The sequence below is a fragment of the Sturnus vulgaris genome, chromosome 14 (assembly GCF_052056855.1).
Source record: "Sturnus vulgaris isolate bStuVul1 chromosome 14, bStuVul1.hap1, whole genome shotgun sequence".
In the NCBI taxonomy this organism is placed as follows: Eukaryota; Metazoa; Chordata; class Aves; order Passeriformes; family Sturnidae; genus Sturnus; species Sturnus vulgaris.
The window spans coordinates 11,096,412-11,116,270 of NC_142256.1; the positions used below are offsets into that span (position 1 = coordinate 11,096,412).

General features: G+C 56.7%; 1 protein-coding gene across 2 annotated transcripts in view; it reads right to left on the reverse strand.

Annotated features, from left to right (window-relative positions):
* Nucleotides 1–19,524, reverse strand: part of STARD8 (StAR related lipid transfer domain containing 8) — a 42,012-nt gene extending 22,488 nt beyond the window's left edge. The window contains exons 1-2 of one of the 2 annotated variants that reach the window (XM_014887871.2): nt 19,410–19,524; nt 17,210–17,243 (exon numbers count right to left, since the gene is read on the reverse strand). In XM_014887871.2, coding sequence (XP_014743357.2) covers nt 17,210–17,243; nt 19,410–19,454 — 79 coding nt within the window. In that variant the 5' untranslated portion in view covers nt 19,455–19,524. Of the gene's footprint in view, nt 1–7,800; nt 7,912–17,209; nt 17,244–19,409 lie in introns of those variants that run through there. The other variant, XM_014887862.2, reaches the window with a different exon arrangement.
* Between the last annotated feature and the right edge of the window lie 335 nt (nt 19,525–19,859).

The following is a 19,859-nucleotide window of genomic DNA, read 5'->3' on the forward strand; positions in this document are numbered from 1 at the left end:
CCCAGAGACCACTGATAAAATATCAGTGAACCTTATCAAACAGTAATCACTGAGACTCCTGACCTCGCTATCTCTGCCTTCTCCAACCACTGTGGCCAAAGAAACGGACACAAGACTCAGGATCCTTCCCCAGGACCCTGCCTGGGAGACCACAGCCCAACCCTCAAAGCAAAAGCACCCAAAGCATGGAGGGAGCAGGGGCTGAGGTGGGGCAGCCACAGCACAGCAAAGTGAGTTTGCTTTACTGAGAAGGGCAGGAAGGAAAAGCGTCAAACCACGAGCTCAGCCAAGGGTCCAGCACCGCTTCCTGCCACGGTTCTGCAGAGAACTTCATTAATGAGCCAGCAGCTGCAGCTCCCCAGCCTGTAACAGTGTTCATAGAAACAAAAAATTAATTAAAAAACAATCCCTGCTGCTCAAGCAGGTGGGAAGGCCATGGAGAGCAGAAGAGAGGCAGCCTCACGGTGTGGCTGCAGCACAGCGGCCATGCCCGAGCTGCAGGGACAGCGTGATCCCCACCACGGCTTCCTCAGTCAGAGGAAGAGATTTGGGCACACCCAGCTCCTCTCAAAGCAGGCTCTGCCGGTGGGGAAGGACGATCCACCCAAAACTCGCCAGGTCCTGCTCCTGCTGCAGCTCCCCAGAGCCGGCTGGAGCCGCAGCTGCCGGACACTCACCCAAGGTCAGGCTGGCAGGGGCGACGTGCCCAGGGGGAACACGAGCACAAAACTGCAGCTCAGCAACAAACTCTGAGTGTTAGCACTCCTTCGGTCCCACACCACATTCCACAACACCACAGGGATCACAGAATCACAGACTCTTGGAACTACGGGATGGTTTAGGTTGGAAGAGACCTTTCAGCTCATGCAGTTTCACTCACTGCCATGGGCAGGGACACCTTCCAGCAGACCAGGTTACTCCAAACCTCATCCAACCCGGCCTTGAACACTTCCAGGGATGGGACAGTGTCTTGGGATGCCCTAAACCAAAATAGGCAGCCACAGCTCCTCTGGGCAACCTGTGCCAGGGCCTCACCACCCTCACAGGAAAAAATGCTCAGTTTCTTCCCAGTGCCTCACCAACACCTGAGGGTCACCTCTTAACCATCTCTTTGCATTTAAACACTACAAAAAAAATTATATATATATTTATATGTATTAAAAACGTGTGCTGCTTCCTTTGTGCTGGCAACTGTCCTTCTCACCTTTATTTACCCCCTCTTCCCTGCCATGCAGACACCATCCATCAGAGGCTACCTCTGTTCCTGGCCCAGCACACAACAACCCCAGTCTGCAGGTGACGTTTGCAGCCAACCGAGCCAGCACCCTGCCAGCTCGCTGCCCTAAACCTGAGGCAGCCCCAGGGAGCCCCCCAGGTGCTTTCAGAGGCTGCCTACAGAGCACCAGTGCTCCCAGTGCAGCCATTCCATGCTGGGACCACCGCTCCTCCAGCTGCCAGAGCGGAGCGACACCCCAGCGTTGCTGGGGCCAGGAGCCAAGGCAAAACAATGGGAACCATTTACAGGGCAGGAAGCTGCATCTGCTGGATGAAACGCTATCTTCAAACAAGACGTGTTTGGATAACTCCAGTTTCATAACTCGCCTCTTCCGATGTTAGGAAATCACGGTAATAAAAAGAAAACAGAATGGGGGAGAAGAGATTTGGCACGGGGAACATCGGGGAGCAGCTCGAGCCCCAGCATTGCCTGGGGGAGCCCAGCCTGTGTCATCAGGGTCTGGCTGCAGCCCCTGCCCCAGCATCAAGGTCTGATCAAATATCCTCAGGGAAGGAGTTAAATCTGCATTACCGACCCCAGGGGCACAGTGAATGATGATGATCTGGTGCATTTGACCAGAAATTGAAAATTTGACTTTTCAATGGCAATCAAAGCTATCCTGGGGGAGGGAAGACAGCCACACCAAGCACAGGATATGGGGTTCAGCAGCTCTTATCTTCATCATCTTAAAGATAATGGAAGGGATGGCCTGAAAGCACCCTTGACACCCCGTGGATGCCAGCTCAGCATCACCACAGTGGCAGCAGCACTGCCAGGGCACACGTGGGACCCCACAGGACCCTGCTCCTCACCCTGCTGTGACAGCCAGCACCTCCTGCAGCTGCCACCTCCACAATTCGGGACAAGGAGCCAAAAGCTGAGGTCACCCAGCTCGGCCATAGACCCTCCCCAGCACCCACCTCCTCTCCCCACCCTCCCCAGGCCAAATATAAACTTGCTTACAGGAAATGCCTTAAAGAAAAGGCACCTCCCTGCGTCCCAAAGAATGCCCAGAAAATAAACCGTCTCTGGACATGAAGGAAATGGCTTTTTTTTTTTTAAATCACACTGCAAAGCAGCTTTAACCCCTTCAGTCCCTGCTGCAAATGCAGTGTCTCAGGCCTCAGGGAATCTCAAGGTGTCTGGACTCTGGAGTGGTGACGTGAGAGAAACCTCTTGCCAGAGGCCATCTGTGGCATCACCACATCCTGAAAAAAAAAGCCACAAAATCCAGAATCCAAACATAAACTCTCTGTCTGGCAAGGAAAGCACGGGACCCTGGAAAGGGGCTCATAGCTGGGGACCCACTCTTGATTTCACAAAAGCTCTGGCTCCATTCCCAGAGCCATTGGGCAGAACTTGCACAGCTGTTGGCATTGCTGGAGGTCCTGCATTGCAGCCAGGGGGGGCAGGGGGCTGCACCTGTGCCCCCCCTCCCCATCCAGACCCTTTCTTCAAGGGCCCCGGGTGGGGTGTGCCAGTCTCCCCCCTGTCCGAGGGTCCCTCAGGGGGTGTGCTGGGATCTCTGGCAGATGGAAATGTGGCTCCTGAGCTTCCTCAGAGGGCAGGGATGGGGTACCCCAGCAATGCAGGCCCCCCAGCCCCGTGCCAGCCCAGCACTGCAGCTGCTCCAGCCCAGCAGGGACACACGTGGAGGCTTAGGAAGCACAAATGCTGCCTTCACACCAACGTCCTGACACAAGGCACAAGAAAGCAAAAAGAGAAGAAATACAGGAAATCCAGGAGGTGGAGAAGCAGCTGCCTCAAACAGTCAGTCAAGGACAGAGCAAAGCCCTGTGTGGAGAGGAGAGAGCTCACTCTCCCCAGGCCCTCCACCATGGGACAGCACAATAAATAAAACAATAAATAAGCTCAGTGCCAGGATCTGGCAGTGTTCCCGTGCACTCACAGGTCACAGCCACAGAGAGGGTGATTCCACTCTCCCTCTACAGCAGAGGACACCGAAGCAGGAGCAAGGTCAAGGGCACAACCAAAGCACTCCCTGTGTCACCAGCCCCCCAGCACCCCCCTGAACATCCCCTTAATAACCACTTGTGGCTTTCAGCCTCGGAGGCACGTCGTGGTTTGATCCAACTCAGCTGCTGCTGCACAACGCCTCCAGTGCCTGCTGTGGTTTGGAATTTCTCAGCGGTGCTGGAAGAGCTGTGTGTGTGGAGGTGTGAGGCCAGGCGTGGGAAAGGGAAGCATGGGGTCAGCTGCCACTTGGCTGGGAAGCAAATTTCTGTCCAGAGCAGCAGCCAGGGCTCAGGGTTCAGCAGGAGATCGCCTGCCTGGAGAAGAGAGGCAATTTCTGCCTTGTCCCTGATTTTGCACTCTGTGTATGTTCATTATTTTTAGCAGGGGGAGAACCACTGCTTCCTACATTCTTGCTGCTCCTAAGAAAGCAGCACCACAGCTCCCAACACTTCATACCAGGAGGAATCACACAGCCACAGTCACTCACGCCAGTGGCTCTCACCGTGCAACATTCATCCTGGGATTTGCTCAGGAAGGTGCCTGAAGGCCATGGGGCAACCCTCTGCCTGGAAAAACAGAGCTGGAACACCAGCCCCAGCTGCCCAGACGTCCTTCTCTTGCCCAATGACACTGATGAAACGAGGTCAAGTGCGCTCTGCGTCACTGCTGTGGGCACCATCTGGCAGCCTTGTGACACCTCTGCCTGCCCCAGCCCAGGGTCAGTTCCAGTTTCGGCAGGAGCAGCAGAGGGAGCTGCCAGCCAACCTTCTCAAACCCCTCCTGCAGCCTCAGAACCACCCCTGCCCCCAGCCTGCCCCACTGCCCCAGCCCAGCCTTCAGCACTGGCAGCAAAGCATCATCCTCTTCACTCTTTTTCCTTTTTTCTTCCTTTTCCCTTTAAATGCCAGCTTTCTGGTCCTCTCCACCTGCAGGGCAGGAAATCCTCCAGCTCACCCAGGCTGGGGCCCACGGGCTCAGCACCAGGATGCCCTGGGAGAAGCTGCCAGCTCCTGCTCTCACTTAAGCAATGGGGCCAAGCCTTGGCTGCAGCACCCATGGAAATCCAGATGTTCATCCCAGGACCACGCCAGGTGTCCCAGGAGTTATCCTGACCACCCCAGCAGCCTTGCAGACCTCCAGACTTTGACACTGCAGCCCTGCTGGGATTCCTTGTGCCTCTAGGGCAATGGGATAAGAACTGGCTGAGCCCCTGGCGAGGTCCCCTGAGCTGTTGAAGTTGTTCCCAGCACTGGCAGTTAACGTTTGCTCTGCCTGGCACGGGGTGACAAGTGCCCTGTGGTGATAAGGGCTCTGCAAACAGCCAGGCCAGCACCCACGTGGCACGAGGACCTGTCAATGATTAACCCAGCAGCCTCAGGGGACAGCAGCAGGCTGGGGACACGGACACCCATAGGTGTCACAGCACCCAGAGGCAGAAAACGCATGGGGACCCACTAGAAGCCACATCCCGTGGGATCAGGATCACACCTGCATCATGGGGCAGAGGGTGACGAGCATGGAATGGGGCAGAGTGAGGCCAGCACAGCTCCACACTGACAACCATCCTCATGCAGAACACGCAGGTAACACACCCAATGAATCAGAAAGCAAACGTAACAAAAACCCTAAAACCTTCTAGCACCAGAAAAGTATCCTCTTACTGGAAATGTAGGGACAGACCCTGTCTCTTTAAATCCCCACACCCAGCCCCGCAGCCTGGAAAGGTTCACATGTTGCCGAGGTGCCTCTCCAAATGGCAGGAACCAAAGGGCCACAGCAGCTCAATCATTAACCCTGCAGAGACCCCCGGCCTCGCTGGAATGTGCTGCTGCTGCTGCCGGTCCCCTCCAGAGCTCTGCTCAAAGGTTCAGGCTCTCCTCTGCCCTGGCCACCAGCCCCTGGAGGCTCCAGCTGCTTTCCAGCACAGCTTTCCTCCAGTGCCCCCAACACCTCTGTCACACGTCCCAGCAGGGCTGGAACACCGTGTGCATGAAGTGAAGCTGAGAAATGAGAAACCCCAAGTTCCAGGGAAACATTCCCATGCTCAGTTCGCCTGAGACATGGTTTGGGGAGCTGTTACTCCCCATGGCTCCTCTTCCTTTGGAAAACCATTGCTGCTGCACCAGGGCACAGCGTGGGATGGGAAGACTGGCAGAGCAATGGCATCCCAGCTTTTACAGCCCCCATGCCACTTCTAAAGCTTTTTACATGAACAAAAACAGCTCAGCTTTCATCCCTGGGCTCTGGTAATTCTTGTCACCAAATCCAATCGGCAGAGCAACATCTCTGCTATGGGGCTGGGGGGAGGAAAGGAGACACACAAGTTAGAGGATGCTGTGCTGGGCCAGGGAGATGAGCCCTGGCATAGGGTAGGAGTGCCACCAACCCACAGGACCCCCCAGCTCCCCATGCATCAGGGCCAAAGTGACCACTCCAAAGGCATTCCCTTCCCCACAGCCCCACCGCCAGCACACTGCCTGAATTTGGGGATTAAACTCCCCCAGACACCAAATGCAAAGCCACACTGAGGGCAAAGGCAAATAAACCCCTGCAACAGGCAAACTGTCTGAGGCTTTTCATGGGGTGATCATTTGAAGGAAGGAGACTTCGTTCTTGTCTCTGCTGGCAGTGATTTACCCTCGGCACCGCCTGCGCCCTTCAGTGCCAGCCAACTTCCCAGCTTGGTCCTTCTGCCCAAAGTCACGCAGCAACCTCAGCATGCCCTCGGGGAAAGGGCGACCTTTCGTTCTCCCACTCACTTCAATTGACTTTGAGAACCTTCAAATCTTTTTGAAATTAGTAGAAAACCAAAGGGAAGTACTGACGTGCCCTTGGGCACAACCACATTTTATTCTCTTACGAAAGGAACCGCTGGCAGCCTGTCCTGTGAACACACACTGGGGTTTGGGCACTGCAGGCGATGCAGACAAGGAATGCTCAACGGAAGCACGGCTGGATTTATGCAGTCAGTCTTTTATCAGAAAAGGATTTCTTGGAGGAAGTGCAAGCACATGGCATGAACGTGAGCTGCTCCTCAGAAGGAGCTTTGATACCTGCTCTGTGCTGGGACTTCATGTTTTGCCACACATGGAAAATACTGACAAGCTTCCAGGATAAGGGTGGGAGCTGATTTTTCCCCTGCAGGAATGGAGGGAGACTGATGGGATGAGAGCTGGCCCCTGGTCGTGTTGGCACACGCGTGCTGAGAGTGGCGAGGGGCACAGCCACCTCCCCAGCTGGGCTTTGGTGAGAATGCAAACAGAAAAAGGCACAAACATTGATAACAGTTCACGTATGCAAGTGGAAAAGAGTGTGGATTTCTGCCAAAAATTCACGATATGCACTCCAACACCCAGGGACTGTACAAAGGTCTTAAAGTAGAAGAGGCTCTGCTGCCCTCGGCACACGGAGCATTTGAGAACACAAACCACAAATCCAAAGGCACAAAGAGCTGGTGTTTGAGCTCGGCAGGATCAAACAGCTCCTGAGGAAGCAGCTTCTCACCTTGGCAGCACGCTTCTCCAGAGCACGGCTGGGTCACAGTGTGACGAATGACACACGCACAGCGAACCCGTCCATCCCTACCAATGACAAAGGGCTCCAAAGGAGCCAATCCACTGCAAACATGTGCCCGTAGCACTGAAAGCCAGGCCTGCAGTGAGAGGGCCTGATCTGGAGTCTCCTGACATCAGCACAGTTTCTCCAAGAACTCACTGACTCCCTGAATCAGATGGCAAATCCGTGTTTTCCCAAGCACCGGGTTACCTGCACTAATCCCAGGTAGAGGAGGTGAGGACGAACCCTGGGAAAAGCCGGGTGGCCCAAACCCCACATCCCTCCTGAGCCCTGGCAGCAGCGTGCGGGTCAGCGCGGCAGAGCCGAGAGCTGAACATGCCAAAACCGAACCCCAAAGGCATCAGCGCATTCCCGCCCCACACACTGCCGTGACTCAGCCGGCAATGACAGAGGGGATCCAGTTACTGCACGAGGCTGTCAGGAGCTGTGTACCGGCTGTGTCCCGACACGGACACCAGAGCACACACATCCCACCTGGTGGAATTCTGGGGCTGCGGGGCTGAACAGCGTTCTCTGGAGCCACAGGTGAATCACAGAATTCATTCAGGTTAGAATGAATTGTGACCACCGAGCCCAGCTGATCCCCCAGCACTGCCAAGGCCACCACTAACCCACGTCCCCAAGTTCCACAGCTACATAGCTGGTAAATCCCTCCAGGGACAGAGACTCCGCCACTTAGGCAGCCTGTGCCAGGGCTGGACAGTCCTTTCAGGGAAGAAATTGTTCCTAATATCCAACTAAACCTCCCCTGGCACAACCCGAAGCCACTGTATCTCTCCATCACCTCCTATCTACTTAGTCCATTACACACAGAGCTGTAAGTGATTTCAGGAGAGGATTCTGCCATGCGTGTGCAACATTGGGAGCACAGCGCAGCCCAGCCAAGGAGCAAAGACAGCAGATTGCTGGGTTCTTTCTCCAAAAACCCACCTCCTCCTCTGCACTCACTCCTCGCACCCAACCCGATTTACCTTCAGGCTGTGCCCCGTCCAGCCGCGCTCTCGGGGACCTGTCGAAGGCGGGGGAGCGGAGAGGGGTCTGGAGGAGGATGGAGGGCGCAGAGGGGTCCCCCGGTGCCCGGGCCGCCGCGGGCAGCGGGCGGGCTGGGGCAGTGCCAGCCGGCGCTCCGGCTGTTGTCGGTGTGAGCGCGGCCGCGGCAGGTGCGGGGCTGTGCCGTGGGGACCGCCCGGGATCCGCCCCCCAGCCCGGGATCCGCCTCCCCATCCCCAGCACCGCCCGCCCCGGGATCCGCCCGCCGCCCCCGAGACCGCCCCCGGCCCCGGGCTGGAGGTGCGGGGGCTCCCCGGTGCCGCGACACAGGAGGGACATGGAGATGCCCCGAGGGCTGGAACCCCTCTGCCATGCATGGAGCCAAGCTGGGAGAGCTGGAGGTGTTCACCTGGAGAAGAGAAAGCACCAGAGAGACGATAGAGACCCTCCAAGAGAGCTTGGAGAAGGGATGGAGGGACAGAACAGAAGGAGAACAGGAGGAAGGATGGAGGAAAAGAAGGGGGAATGGCTTCCCACTGAAAAAGAGAAGGGTTAGGTGGGATATTGGGGTGAAATCCTTCCCTGTGAGGGTGGTGAGGCCCTGGCACAGGTTGCCCAGAGAAGCTGTGGCTGCCCCATTCCTGGAAGTATCCAAGGCCAGCTTGGATGGGGCTTGGAGCAAGCTGGGATAGTGGAAGGTGTCCCTTCGTGGCAGAGGTTGGAATGAGATGAATTCTAAGGTACCTTCCCCTCCATTCTGGGATTCTGTGCCACATGTGAAACCCAGTGGAACCCCAAACCCCATCCATATCCTGCACTGCCCCAGGCCCCCGTGCCCCCCCGGCTCAGCCATCCCATTCCCTCCCCTCTCAGACTGGCAGTAGCAACTGCAGGGCCTGGCCTGGCTCGTGGGACTGCAGGATGGGGACACCAACAGCTGCCACCTCCCTGCAGGGCTGAGCACCCAGGGGGATCCCTCAGGCTATTCCCCTCACAAAGAGGCGCCCCAGGACAATGTCTGGACACACCTGGCTGTCCCCAGCTCTCCCTGTCTGTCAGACCCAGCAGATGGAACAGCTGGGGTGGAAGCCACAGCGAGACATTGTGAGCAGCAGTGGGGCTGCTGGCAGGGACTCGTGTCCCCAAAGATGTCCTTGCACTGCTCTGTAGTTATTATTCCAACAGCAAAGAGTGAGGAGGACCTTCTTCACAGCACACACAACTTGGCTCTGGACCACACACTCCTGTCACATCAGAGGGGCACAGCCACAGGTGATTTGCAAGAGGGAAAAGCAGTGCTTAAAATGGACTTGAAGGATGATTTTTTTTGTGAGCAATGAGAGGTGAAAGTGCTGGAGGTCAGGAAGCACCAGCCCAAGCATGGAGGGAGAAGCAGAGGGTGAGAGGGTGAGAGGCAGGCAGCGATCTGGGGTGAGATGACCAGAAAAGCAGGAGAGAGACCAGGTACGTTGCAGGGATACCAGAAACCAGGTTTCCTCTGGAAATCACTGCTTGGAGGGATGCCCAAGCTCCCGACATGAGAGAATCAAGTTAAAAAACAGGATTTTTTCCCATTGTTTTCATAGTCTGAGAGGCACATCTCCTTCCTTCCTTCCCAAGCTCCTGACTCTCTTCCCTCCCAGCTCCCTCCTGCCTCTGCCCTGCCGCAGCCCCCCCTGCCCCGGCTCTCACCACGGAGGGAAGGGACTCCAGCACAGGCTGCTCAATGCGGCTCTTGTTGCCTACAAAGTCCTCCCGCAGCTTTGTGCGTGAGCCCCTCACCAGCTGGACCCCAGGGGCGGGCAGGGGGTGGCAGGGGGGTGACACGGGCAGCCGGGGTCAGCCCCAGCGAAGGGAGAAGCTGTTGATGTGGGGGGATCACTGGAAGGTCATTTAAGCGAGGAGCGAAGGGCTGTGAGCACCCGCGGGCAGAGGAGGGGTCAGGGAGACCCAGCCGAGCCTTGACCCCCACAAATCCCAACCCTGCCAGAATCCAGGCTGATGGGGAGGGGAGAAAAAGGGACAGAGCAAAGTCTCTGGAAGCAGGATGGGTGCAGAGCCTGACCAAGTCCCCATCCGGCACGCCAGGGGACAGCCGGGATCACGGTGACGGCCACTGGAAAAGCGCCGGGCTGAGAGGTTTCAGGCATTTCTCCGCTCGTCCCTTGCGTGAAGCAGGAACAAGGGAGGGTGTGGAGGCACAGAGCAGGAAATCTCGCGGAGACGCTGAGCTGGAAAGAGGCGGCGGCGGGGGCAGCGCGGGGCCCGGGGCTCCCAAAGGGACACGGCCCCGCAGGACACGGCTCCCTCTGCTGACCCCGCACAGGAAACCTCCCGGAAGAGTCCCCGGTGGAAAGGGACAAAAACTACTCCGAATCCACGGGAAAAAGACCTTTGCTCCAGCTGGGAACCCCCTGCAGAAGGGGAAGCCACGCACCCCGCGGACACATCCTGCACCAGCACGCCATGGACTTTTCACTGCTGCTCTTCTCCAACAACCCAAATAAACTGGGGGGGGGGGAAAGGTTACAGTTTTCTTTATACACCTTATTTATATACCTTTACAAGTATATAAATACAGAGCTCAGAAAGGCAGCCATAGGCGATGGTGTCTGGGGCATGGGTGTCACACCCAGCTGCCCGGGGACGCCTGCTCTGCTAATGCGTTATCCATGGCTCCTATTTTTGCACTGCTGTGAATGGAGAAGTGGAGAAACTCATGTTATTTTCACACAAAGGGTGCCACGCCCTGGCAGAGCTAGCCCAGCCTGTACTGGTGCCCTTGCCCACCTTGGGATGCCCCATTTATCTCTGTCCAGCTGCCCTAGTGCAGAACACTTGCTGGTTTTTCCCAATCTCAGCCCTAAAAGCATCACTCAGGCACTGTCACTGCTGCCACTGCAGCCCTTCCAACCACAGGGTACCCAGCAAATCCCACAAGGAGCCCCAGGCCCACAGGGTATCCCCAACACGCCTGAAAACCGTGAATCTGCAGCACAGAGAGCCCAGAAACCACCTTTGCCCCATCCACCTGGAGTTTCCAGGACCACAGGGATGTTTCAGCGCTGGCCTCAGCACTGAGCCTCACACCAGTGGGAAGTGAGCAACCCAGCTCCAGCCAAGAGAAGGAGGATGGCTTCAGTGTCCTTCATGAGAGGAAAATCAAGGGGAAGAGGTTGAGTAGCACACCCGAAATGGCAGCTGGAGCCGTGCTGCCAGCTGCACGAACACAGCAGGCGGGATCTCACCAGTGCCGAATTCCCCGGCTTCCAAAGGAGGAGGGTGAGAGGGAGGAAAAGAGAAGCTCAGAGACACACACAACAGCATCATTCATGGGAGCTGGGTTTGTGCAACAAGGGTCCTGTGTCTGGCTCGGAGCTCCGGGCAATTAAAACAGCAGCCACAGATCCAGGAGAAACAGCAGGAATTCATCTGAGGAATCTGGATTATGTGGCCACTGCTGTAGCAGAGCAGAAAGCCCCCAGCTCCTGGAAGGCAAAACGCTGGCAAGTGATGAGCAACCAGCTCCATTATCCAACTGTCCCTGCCTCACCCACTCGAGTCAGAGCCTCCTCTCTCCACATCGGGTGTGGAGGGATTACTGCTGCTGGTCCTGCCTCCAGACAGCCCCACCAAGGGGAGGGTGAGGACCCCGGTCCCCAGCCCACACGTGGGCCTGGCTGCAGCAGGCAGGGGCAGGAGGGACTCAGTGCTGCAGGGCAAGCCAAGCAGTCTGTAGTCCCAAAGATAAGGGCGGTGCTTTGCAAGTCTAAGAATGTGGTTTTCCATTCTGCTCCATCCTTGGAAGCACACACAGGGTTACCAGCACGTGTGAAAAGAGACAGGATGCTGAGCAATCTCGTGAAAATCTTTCTGGCAGGGCTGGCTCCTGGGAGCAACCACAGACCCTCCAGGAGACCCCAGGGAGGATCTGAGTGCTCCCTGCTCTCATGTGGATGATCCCAAAACAATCTCCTGTCCCCTGCAGGAACTTTGTCTCCTGATCCGCTTGGCTACAACTTGCCCAATATGCCACCACTGAGCCAGGCAACATCACTGGCACGGGGTCCAGCAGTGGGAGATCTTTAGAGAACTCCACTTCTCCCTCCCATACAACAAATTAAGCTTATCATCTCATCCCTGAGGAATAGCCACTGCCCACACAGCGTGTTTTGGGCCATTCCTGAAGGGATCATTTATAACTAGAAAGAATGAGTCTCCAGGTGTGAGGTGGAATTGTTCACAAAGCATCACAGCCGATGGAGAAACCGGGCAGCAGGAGTTTCCCCTTCACACAACCCAAAATAAATGGCTTTCAAGATCATTACCCACACCCTGTTATCACAGACATCTTTACAAGCCACATCAAACCAGTTTTAGCACTGGAGTTCCAAACGAACAAAAACTCCTTTAGCATTTTCACAGCCTTGACAAGATGACTGATACAAGCATCATTAAAACATTATCGAATACAAAAGAATGTTCTTTCTTTGATGAAAAGTGGAAGCTCTTTTCACCTGACCGACCCTCGGGCGGGTGATCTGCTTTACCAGTCGGCTTTGAGATCACTCAGACACTTAGACAGCCGGGCATGGCCCAGACCACCACCAAAATCGCTCGTTTTGGAAGGAAAGCAGAACCCGAGCCCCTCAGCCGAATCCCCTGTGCGCGCTCTTTGCATCCACCGCACTGACACGCACGGAGTCAGCCCCCCCGTCCTTCGCCTCGCCCGCAGCAAACGCGACATCTCCGCTCTCGGGCTGCTCGCAGCCCCCGCACCGGGCTCGCCCCGCAGCCCCGCAAGGCCCCGCACTCACCTGCCCGCCCGCGCCGTCCCCTCCCGCACGGAGCCGCGGCCGCAGCGCGGCGGAGCCGCAGCCCCAGGGAGCGCCCGGAGCCCCAACGCGGAGCCGCGACCCCGGCCCCGTCCCGGAGACCCATCGCTGCTCCGACGGGACGGAGAGAACAGCGGCTCCTCCCCCGCTGGGATGCCGGCACGGGACCGGGGCCGCTGCCGGGGAACGCCCGCTCCCCTTCCGCCCGTTCCCCCCGCGCCTCCGGCCGAGAAAAGCCACTCGCCCCGGTGGGCGCTCCCGCAGCATCCCCGGGACGCGTCGCCTGGGACGCTGCTCAGCCCCTTCCCCCGGGGCCGGGCATCACCAGGGGCCGAGGTGAAAGTGATGCTGAGGCACGTGTTCCACCTGCATCCTCCCAAAACTGAGTCACACCCGCCCGGTGCCACCCCGCGCCTGGGCGCGCTCGCTGCCGCCTCCGCTGCCGGGGGCGGGCGGGTGTTCAAAGCCCTGCGGATGCGCCGGGCAGGGCTCAGGGGCTCTTCATTAAGAAGAGAAGGAATTAACGTGATCAGACTGGCCTGCCTACACCTCACACTGCTTTTTCCCCGTCTGACCTCTCGGTCTTTGAAAACAAACTCCCGTGAGTATCACACAGCCCCAGGAGGCTCCCACAGCCCCATGCCTGCTCCCTTTGCACCAGCTTTGCCCAGGAGATAAGACGGGCTGCTTCAGGCACAGGATTACCTTCCTGTGCATGTTAGGGCAGTTTGCATGTCGAAGTTCTGACCAAAGAAAAACCACTGCCTAGCCAAACCTTTCCACCGGTTTTCAGTGTATTTTCTCATGATAATTTCAGGGAAATGACCACACTCGGAACTTCCCTCTCAATCCTTTCAGTCTCATGCAAACCACCCGAGGATGCAGATAGAAATGTACCTTCCTGCCTGCAGTTACTTTCCAGTCAGTCTCAATCACTCCTTGCTGCCAAGGGAAAAACTTGGTGACACTCTAGGCACGAGGTGGTTGAAGGGGCCTTTTCCCAGCTCATTCCCTGCACTTCCCAAGTGCTCTGAAGCTCATCAACACAGAAGAACCTTCTCTCTAATCCAGGCTCTTCCTTTCTGGCCTTCAAAGAAAATCCCCCAACCTGTGAGCGGATTCTGCTGTCCATAGGGGGGAATCTGTATTTTGTTAGCTACAGGAAACGGGAAAACTTCCAGCCCTGGAATTAAAGCCCAGAAGGAAGGAGCTGAGCTGGGGGAGGGGTCTCTGTCACTGCAGCAGTCATCAGGGGGTCAGAGCTACACAAATTTTACAGGCAAAAGGACACAAGAATGAAAACTGGTGATTCACCAGCCAAGCCTGAACCCAGGAGGGCATGGAAGAGGAAGAGGAAGGAGCAGCACAGAATCCCCCCATCACATGTCTTACCAAAACCACAAATAATCACATTCGGTTCAGCTTTCCTACTTCCCACCTCTCTGACCCACACCCAACCCCATGACTTTTTTTCCATGATTTTTTTTTTAAGAGCAGCAGTTTCTCAACGAGTTCCAGAAGTGCCCAGAACGGGTCCCTGTTTCCACATCCAGCATCCCACCCACTCCATGGGTCCCCTCTGATCTCCCTGGCTCTGATGCCACAGCCAGAGCATGGCCCGAGCACCCAGAGCAGCAGCACTGGCACACCCAAACATCCCAGGACAGCCCCTTGCCAGCTCCCAGCCCCTCTCCCTTCCAACACATTCAATGTCAAAACCAAATCCCAGTCTCTGTTTCTCCCCCCAAAAGCCAGGGAACCACACTCATGGGCTCAGGTCAGGTGAGGAAGGAGGGCCTCGTGCTTAGGCCACAAACCCACCAAGTCAGTGCAGGAGATTTTTGTGTGAGGAGAGAAGAACAGCTCAGCTGTGACAACACATCAACAACAGCTAAATTTAGCAGGTTATTTTCGGTAATCCAGATGCTGGGTAAATACAACCTTATTATTTCACGCAGGGGCAAAAGTTCAGCTGAGTCCCTCATGCTGCTTTTCCCTCTTAGTTCACCACATCCAGCCGCAGGAGCCCACCCCGAAATGCTGCAATGTCACCACTGTCTGGCTGTGCTGGCAGGAGCCACCAGCTCTGTCCCTGTTCCTTAGCAGCAAGAGGAGCCACTGCTCCATGACATGGACAGAGAACCTCCTGATCCCTTTTGGAGGGGCCTGGTGCTGCTGTTGGTAGGAATTTTTTCTGAGGATGCAGTTTTCAGGTGCATGGCCAGGCTGTGAGCCTTTCCTTTCTTCAAGCTTTTCCTTTCTGCTCAGTCCAGAACAATACATGGGAAATGAATGCTGGAGAGGAAGCAGAGGGTAAGGAAATCCATGGAAACCTGACCCAGCTGGGATTGTTCCAGTAGTTCAGTTTGGGGGGCTCTGTGTCCCACCCAGCCGAGGGTGCTGCTCAAGGGGACTGCAGGGTGGGCCAGGGAGGGCTTTGCTGTGGAGCAGGGCAGCAGGAGTGAGAGAGGGACACAAGAGTCTCCATGTGCTCCACGGCTGAAACATCACCTCCAAGAAGGCAGATGAAACCCAAGTTGTTTTCCACCATCACTGCTGCGGGAGCTGCCATGGTGTACCCAGGTATTTGAATGCTGGGGAAGCCACAGTGACCTCACCCTGCCAGTGTTCAAAGAAGGGGATGTGGCAGCACAGCCACAGCTCCAAACAGGGGGCTGGGAATGGGTCTGTCCATGCCTGGAAAGCAGCTCAGGGAGTTTGCCAGTGTGCTGGAAGAGAGGCAGTGCTGAAGGGGGAAAGTCAGAGGCAAGCTCTGGGAACTGATGGAAGAGACACTTTGCCAAGAGCTACTGGGATGAACCAGAATCAACTCCACCCTGCCCCATGCCACCATGTGGGGAGCTGAGGTCCTCGTGCCAAAGAAACTGAAAACCGTCATAAGGGAAGGGAATGGTGCCCCCCAGCCCATGGCCCGAATGCCTCCTTTGTTTGAGCATCTTCTGCAGACAATGAGTGAAGAGAACAGCAGGGACCTGCCCTGGCCCCTTCCCAGTGGATGGCACAACCCCCCTGCAGTCTTGGTCCCTGACCAATGGAATCCATGGGAAAGGGAGAACTCCAGCCTGCCCCAGGCACCGTGCTGCTGCACCAGGAGCATCACATCAAGCCACAGGTGACAAATCCCACAGTGAGAAACTGTGCAGCTGCTCAGGACATGAGGCTCCCGCTCCTCCTGCTCCTCCTGCTCCTCCTGCTCCCAGAGCCCGTGGCTGCCCAGCATCCCTCCAGCAGCCAGAGCTGGGACAGGGACATGTGACAGGCAGGTGTCAGCTGGGGTCATGTGAGTGTCATTGAGCCTTCACCAGGAGAGACTTGGATTCTACAGGCAGTTTTAACCAAGGGGAAAACACCTACAAACATTCTTTGTCCCAAAATCCCCATTACAGTGTGATCCATAGGAGCCTTCCATCCCTTTCCCTTCCACAGGGCTCTTTAACTCTTTTTAACAAGCTCTTGACATTTATGTTCTTAATCTCTCCTGTGCAAGGGCCAGAGACCACCCAAGATACTCTGGGGCTCTCTCACAAAGCACCTTTTGTTACCCAGAGCTCTCCTGTGCTCTGGGCTCTCACTGGCCAGACTCAGAGCTCACTTCACCCTTACATGAGTGAAACCAAGAGGCCCTCAGTGCCTCACCCTTTGGGCAAGGAACTGCCTGGAGATCCCCAGGCACATCCCATGGGCTCCCTGCACGGTGAGGTTCCCTTTTCATGGTGGCTCCAGCCAGCAGTGCAGGCAGCCCCACTGCCCCCACCTCTGACACTGGAGCTGCCATCCATGGGGTGTATCCTCAGCCCTGTCCCCAAAGCAGCAGAGCCACCCCAGCTCCAGGTCCCTGCACTTCCAGGGCCACCAGAGCCAATGGCCATGGGCCACCACATGTAGGATGGGACAGGTTTGACTCTGGGGGTGTCACTGCACAAAGACCCCCATTGCACCAACCAGTGGGATGATGAAAGGCAGGACCTCTACCCCCCTCCCACAGCCCCATCCCTGGCTCCTGGTCCTGCTGGCACACACACACACCCTCCCCCTCCTCTTGCTCCCAGAGACCACCACCAGCCTCCCTAACACCCACAAACCCCTCATGGCAGGGCAGCCCCAAGCCCAGCCTCCACCCCCACCTTGGCAGAGGTTTGATCAGGGCAGCAGCAGCCGTGCACAATCCCCATGGATCAGCAGCTGCACTGCCAGTCCCTCCTACCTATGGCACAGTCACAGGTGAGACACTCCAGTCACACAAAGCCGAGGGGCTCCGAGCCAGGGGTGACCTTCCTGTCCCTGGCACTGCAGTGCCAAGGCTCTGGAGCTCCCCATGGGATCATCTGCTGAGCACAAAGCTGCTCGCCACAAAGACAGGATGACTTGAAAAGGAACCAAGGTCTCTTTGTAAATATATTATCTTCAAAATAACAGTTTTGGGGGAAAATCACACTGCTGGCAGAACCCAGCAAGGGGACATTCCATTTCCCGTGACCCCTGCTCAGCCCACAGCAAGGGCACTCCTGCCCCAAAAATTATTGCTGCAGCTTACCTGCATCTTTTTTATCTTCTAACAACGTGAATTTCTGTGAAAAGAAAGAAAGAAATAAAATAGGAATAATTTTTAAAAATCATTTTGATTCTCGCATTTGTGGAATGCTACCCCTCACATCTGGGCTTGGTCCCTGCTCCAGCCTCCCCTCTGCCCAGAGGTGACCTGAGACCAGCAGTGCTGATCCAGAGCTGGACCAGCAATAGCCACAGGACAAGCAGGGCCTTGGCAATGGCTTCTCCCAAGGGCATCAGCCCCACTGCTTTCAAAACACCACTGTCACTCCCAAAGGCCCTAAGCACTGGGCAAACATGGTGTGCCCAGCACACACCCACCACCCACGAGAAATGGATTCACAGCAGCAGAGCCTCAGCAGCACTTGGGACACAGCAGCAATTTGCAGAGGTGGAGGAGCAGCAGCAGGTCCCCATTCCTGGTCCTGAGAAGAGCACAGAGCCCGGGATGCTCCCCAGTGTCTCTCTGGGTGCAGCCAGCCCCTCCAGCAGCCAGAGGTGCCGGCGGGATCAGTGCAGGAATGCACAGCGCTGCTGAGCCGGACTTTCCCACGGAGCCCCGGGACCCCTCTTCCTGCCGGGGCAGCAGGGCTGAGGATGAGCCAGGGAGGACAGGCTTAACCAGCCAGGGAGGACAGGCTTAACCATGTCCCTGCTGCTGTGCAGCACTGCCTGCCCGAGAGGAGCCATCACCAGGGCTGGAGTCATCGCTGCGACCCCGCAGTGTACCCGTGTCCACGGGGAGGTCACACAGTTCCTCTGGATCCTTTGCCATTGCCCAGTCTGTTCCCACACCTTCCTTTTCCCACGAGATCTTCCACCACAGATCTACTTCATTTAACTTGGAAAGCTTTAATCCCACAAAGCCCAGCAGGTTTCTCCCTGTTCAAGAAATTCCTCAGCAAGGAAGGTGAGAATTCCTCGCCTGTTCGTGGTGAGCAGCTGAGCAGCATTGGTATGGGGAGGAGAGCAAGTCCAGGCTGAAGCAGAAGCCTCAGCCCTAAAGGAGGCCACTGGTGTCCACATAAGGCATCCAGCAGGATGGTGCCCTGGCCAGCTGGGCCACCAGACCCCATGTTGGGCTGAAGCCAGTGGATTGCTGGGTGCTTCCAAGGAGGCTGAAAGCTCTGGGCGCCAGAGTCTGTGCAGGCCAGGCTGCAGCCATCCGAAGCTGCAGCTCTGCCAGTGGTGATGCAGGACCCGGTGTCCATGTCTGTGCCACCACCAGTATGATGGCAATGCCAGCAGGCAGCACACAGGGATGAGCAGGGTTAATGAGGACAGCTGAGCTCTCCAGAGACAGGGGACGAGACAGCAGGGACAAGACAGCCACTAATATTACCAATGAATTTCACAAATGTCATTTTTAGACTCAACTATTTTAAGCATTGCACTGAAAGCCCGGGGGACAGCGTGCATTCCACATCCATTTCACCACAGAATATCCACTCACCCAGCACAGCCCGGTGTACAGCACTGCCTGTGAAGGAATTTCACCACTTTTCCCAACCTGAAACTCCCGAAATTCACACTAACTATAACTGCAGAACCTCCCTAGCTCACTTCCCACCACACTGCATAGGCTGGAACACAATGAACCAACAGTGATCAGGAGCAGGCAGGGAGAGTCATTTGTTATTAAGGCGACAGATGAAGAATTAAACCCTAATGAAAAATCTCAGATGCCATACCATGAGAACTGCTGCTGCAGGAAATGAAAACCTGAGAGTCCTTGGCCTCGCTGCTCTTTTGTCATCCTGCTCAGAGCTGCCCTGACCCTGCAGGTCGGCCGTGGTCCCATAGCCACGCCATGGGCGACCTGAGACTTTGGGTTCAGAAGGATGTTCCAGCCCGGCCACAGCATACAAGCAGGCACAGCAGGACCCTCTTGGCATGTGCTGACCACCTCGGGGGGCTGAGGGTGCTCACACACACACAGAGCGAACACAGCCAGGTACAGCCCCCTGCTCGCCAAAGGGACACGGCGACCCAGTAAAGGGCAGCGGGCGAGTTGTTTAGGGGACAGGGACCAGCACATCTACACATGGCCCAGCCAAAATTAGAACCGCTCACATGCACGCGGGGCACGGGCACGACACCCCCAGAGCAGACTCGACACCGTGAGCAAGCTGAGCCCCGAAACCGGAGCGTGTCAGGGACGGAGCCCTGCAGCAGCGCTGCCTTACCTTGGCTCTCTTGAAGCAAGCCCAGAAGAAATCCAGTAATGGCATGATGTGCGGGCGGGGGCTCGGCAGACCCCCCCCTAGACCGCGGAGCTGCCCCCGGCCGTGGGGAGAGCCCCCCAGGGCACCCCCATGGCAGAGCCCGGTGCGGGCACAGCCCCGAGCCCCGTGCGGGCAGAGCAGGAGCGGCCGGAGCGCAGGGAAGGAGGGAGGGAGGAGCGGGAGGCAGCGGCGGAGGCGGGCCAGCATTCAAACCCTGCACCGTTATTCAGTTGGTTGGGAACGGGCTTGGACGCGATTGAAATTCCCCGAAGATTGCGAGTTTTAAACAGCTCCAGGCTTTCCTTCCTGCCTGGAGCGCTCCGAGCTGCTCCCATTCCCAGGCAATGGGAAGGGGCGAGGGGTGGCCGGCACTCCCGAGCAGGAGAAGGGGGAGTTTGGCTGTCAAAGGCA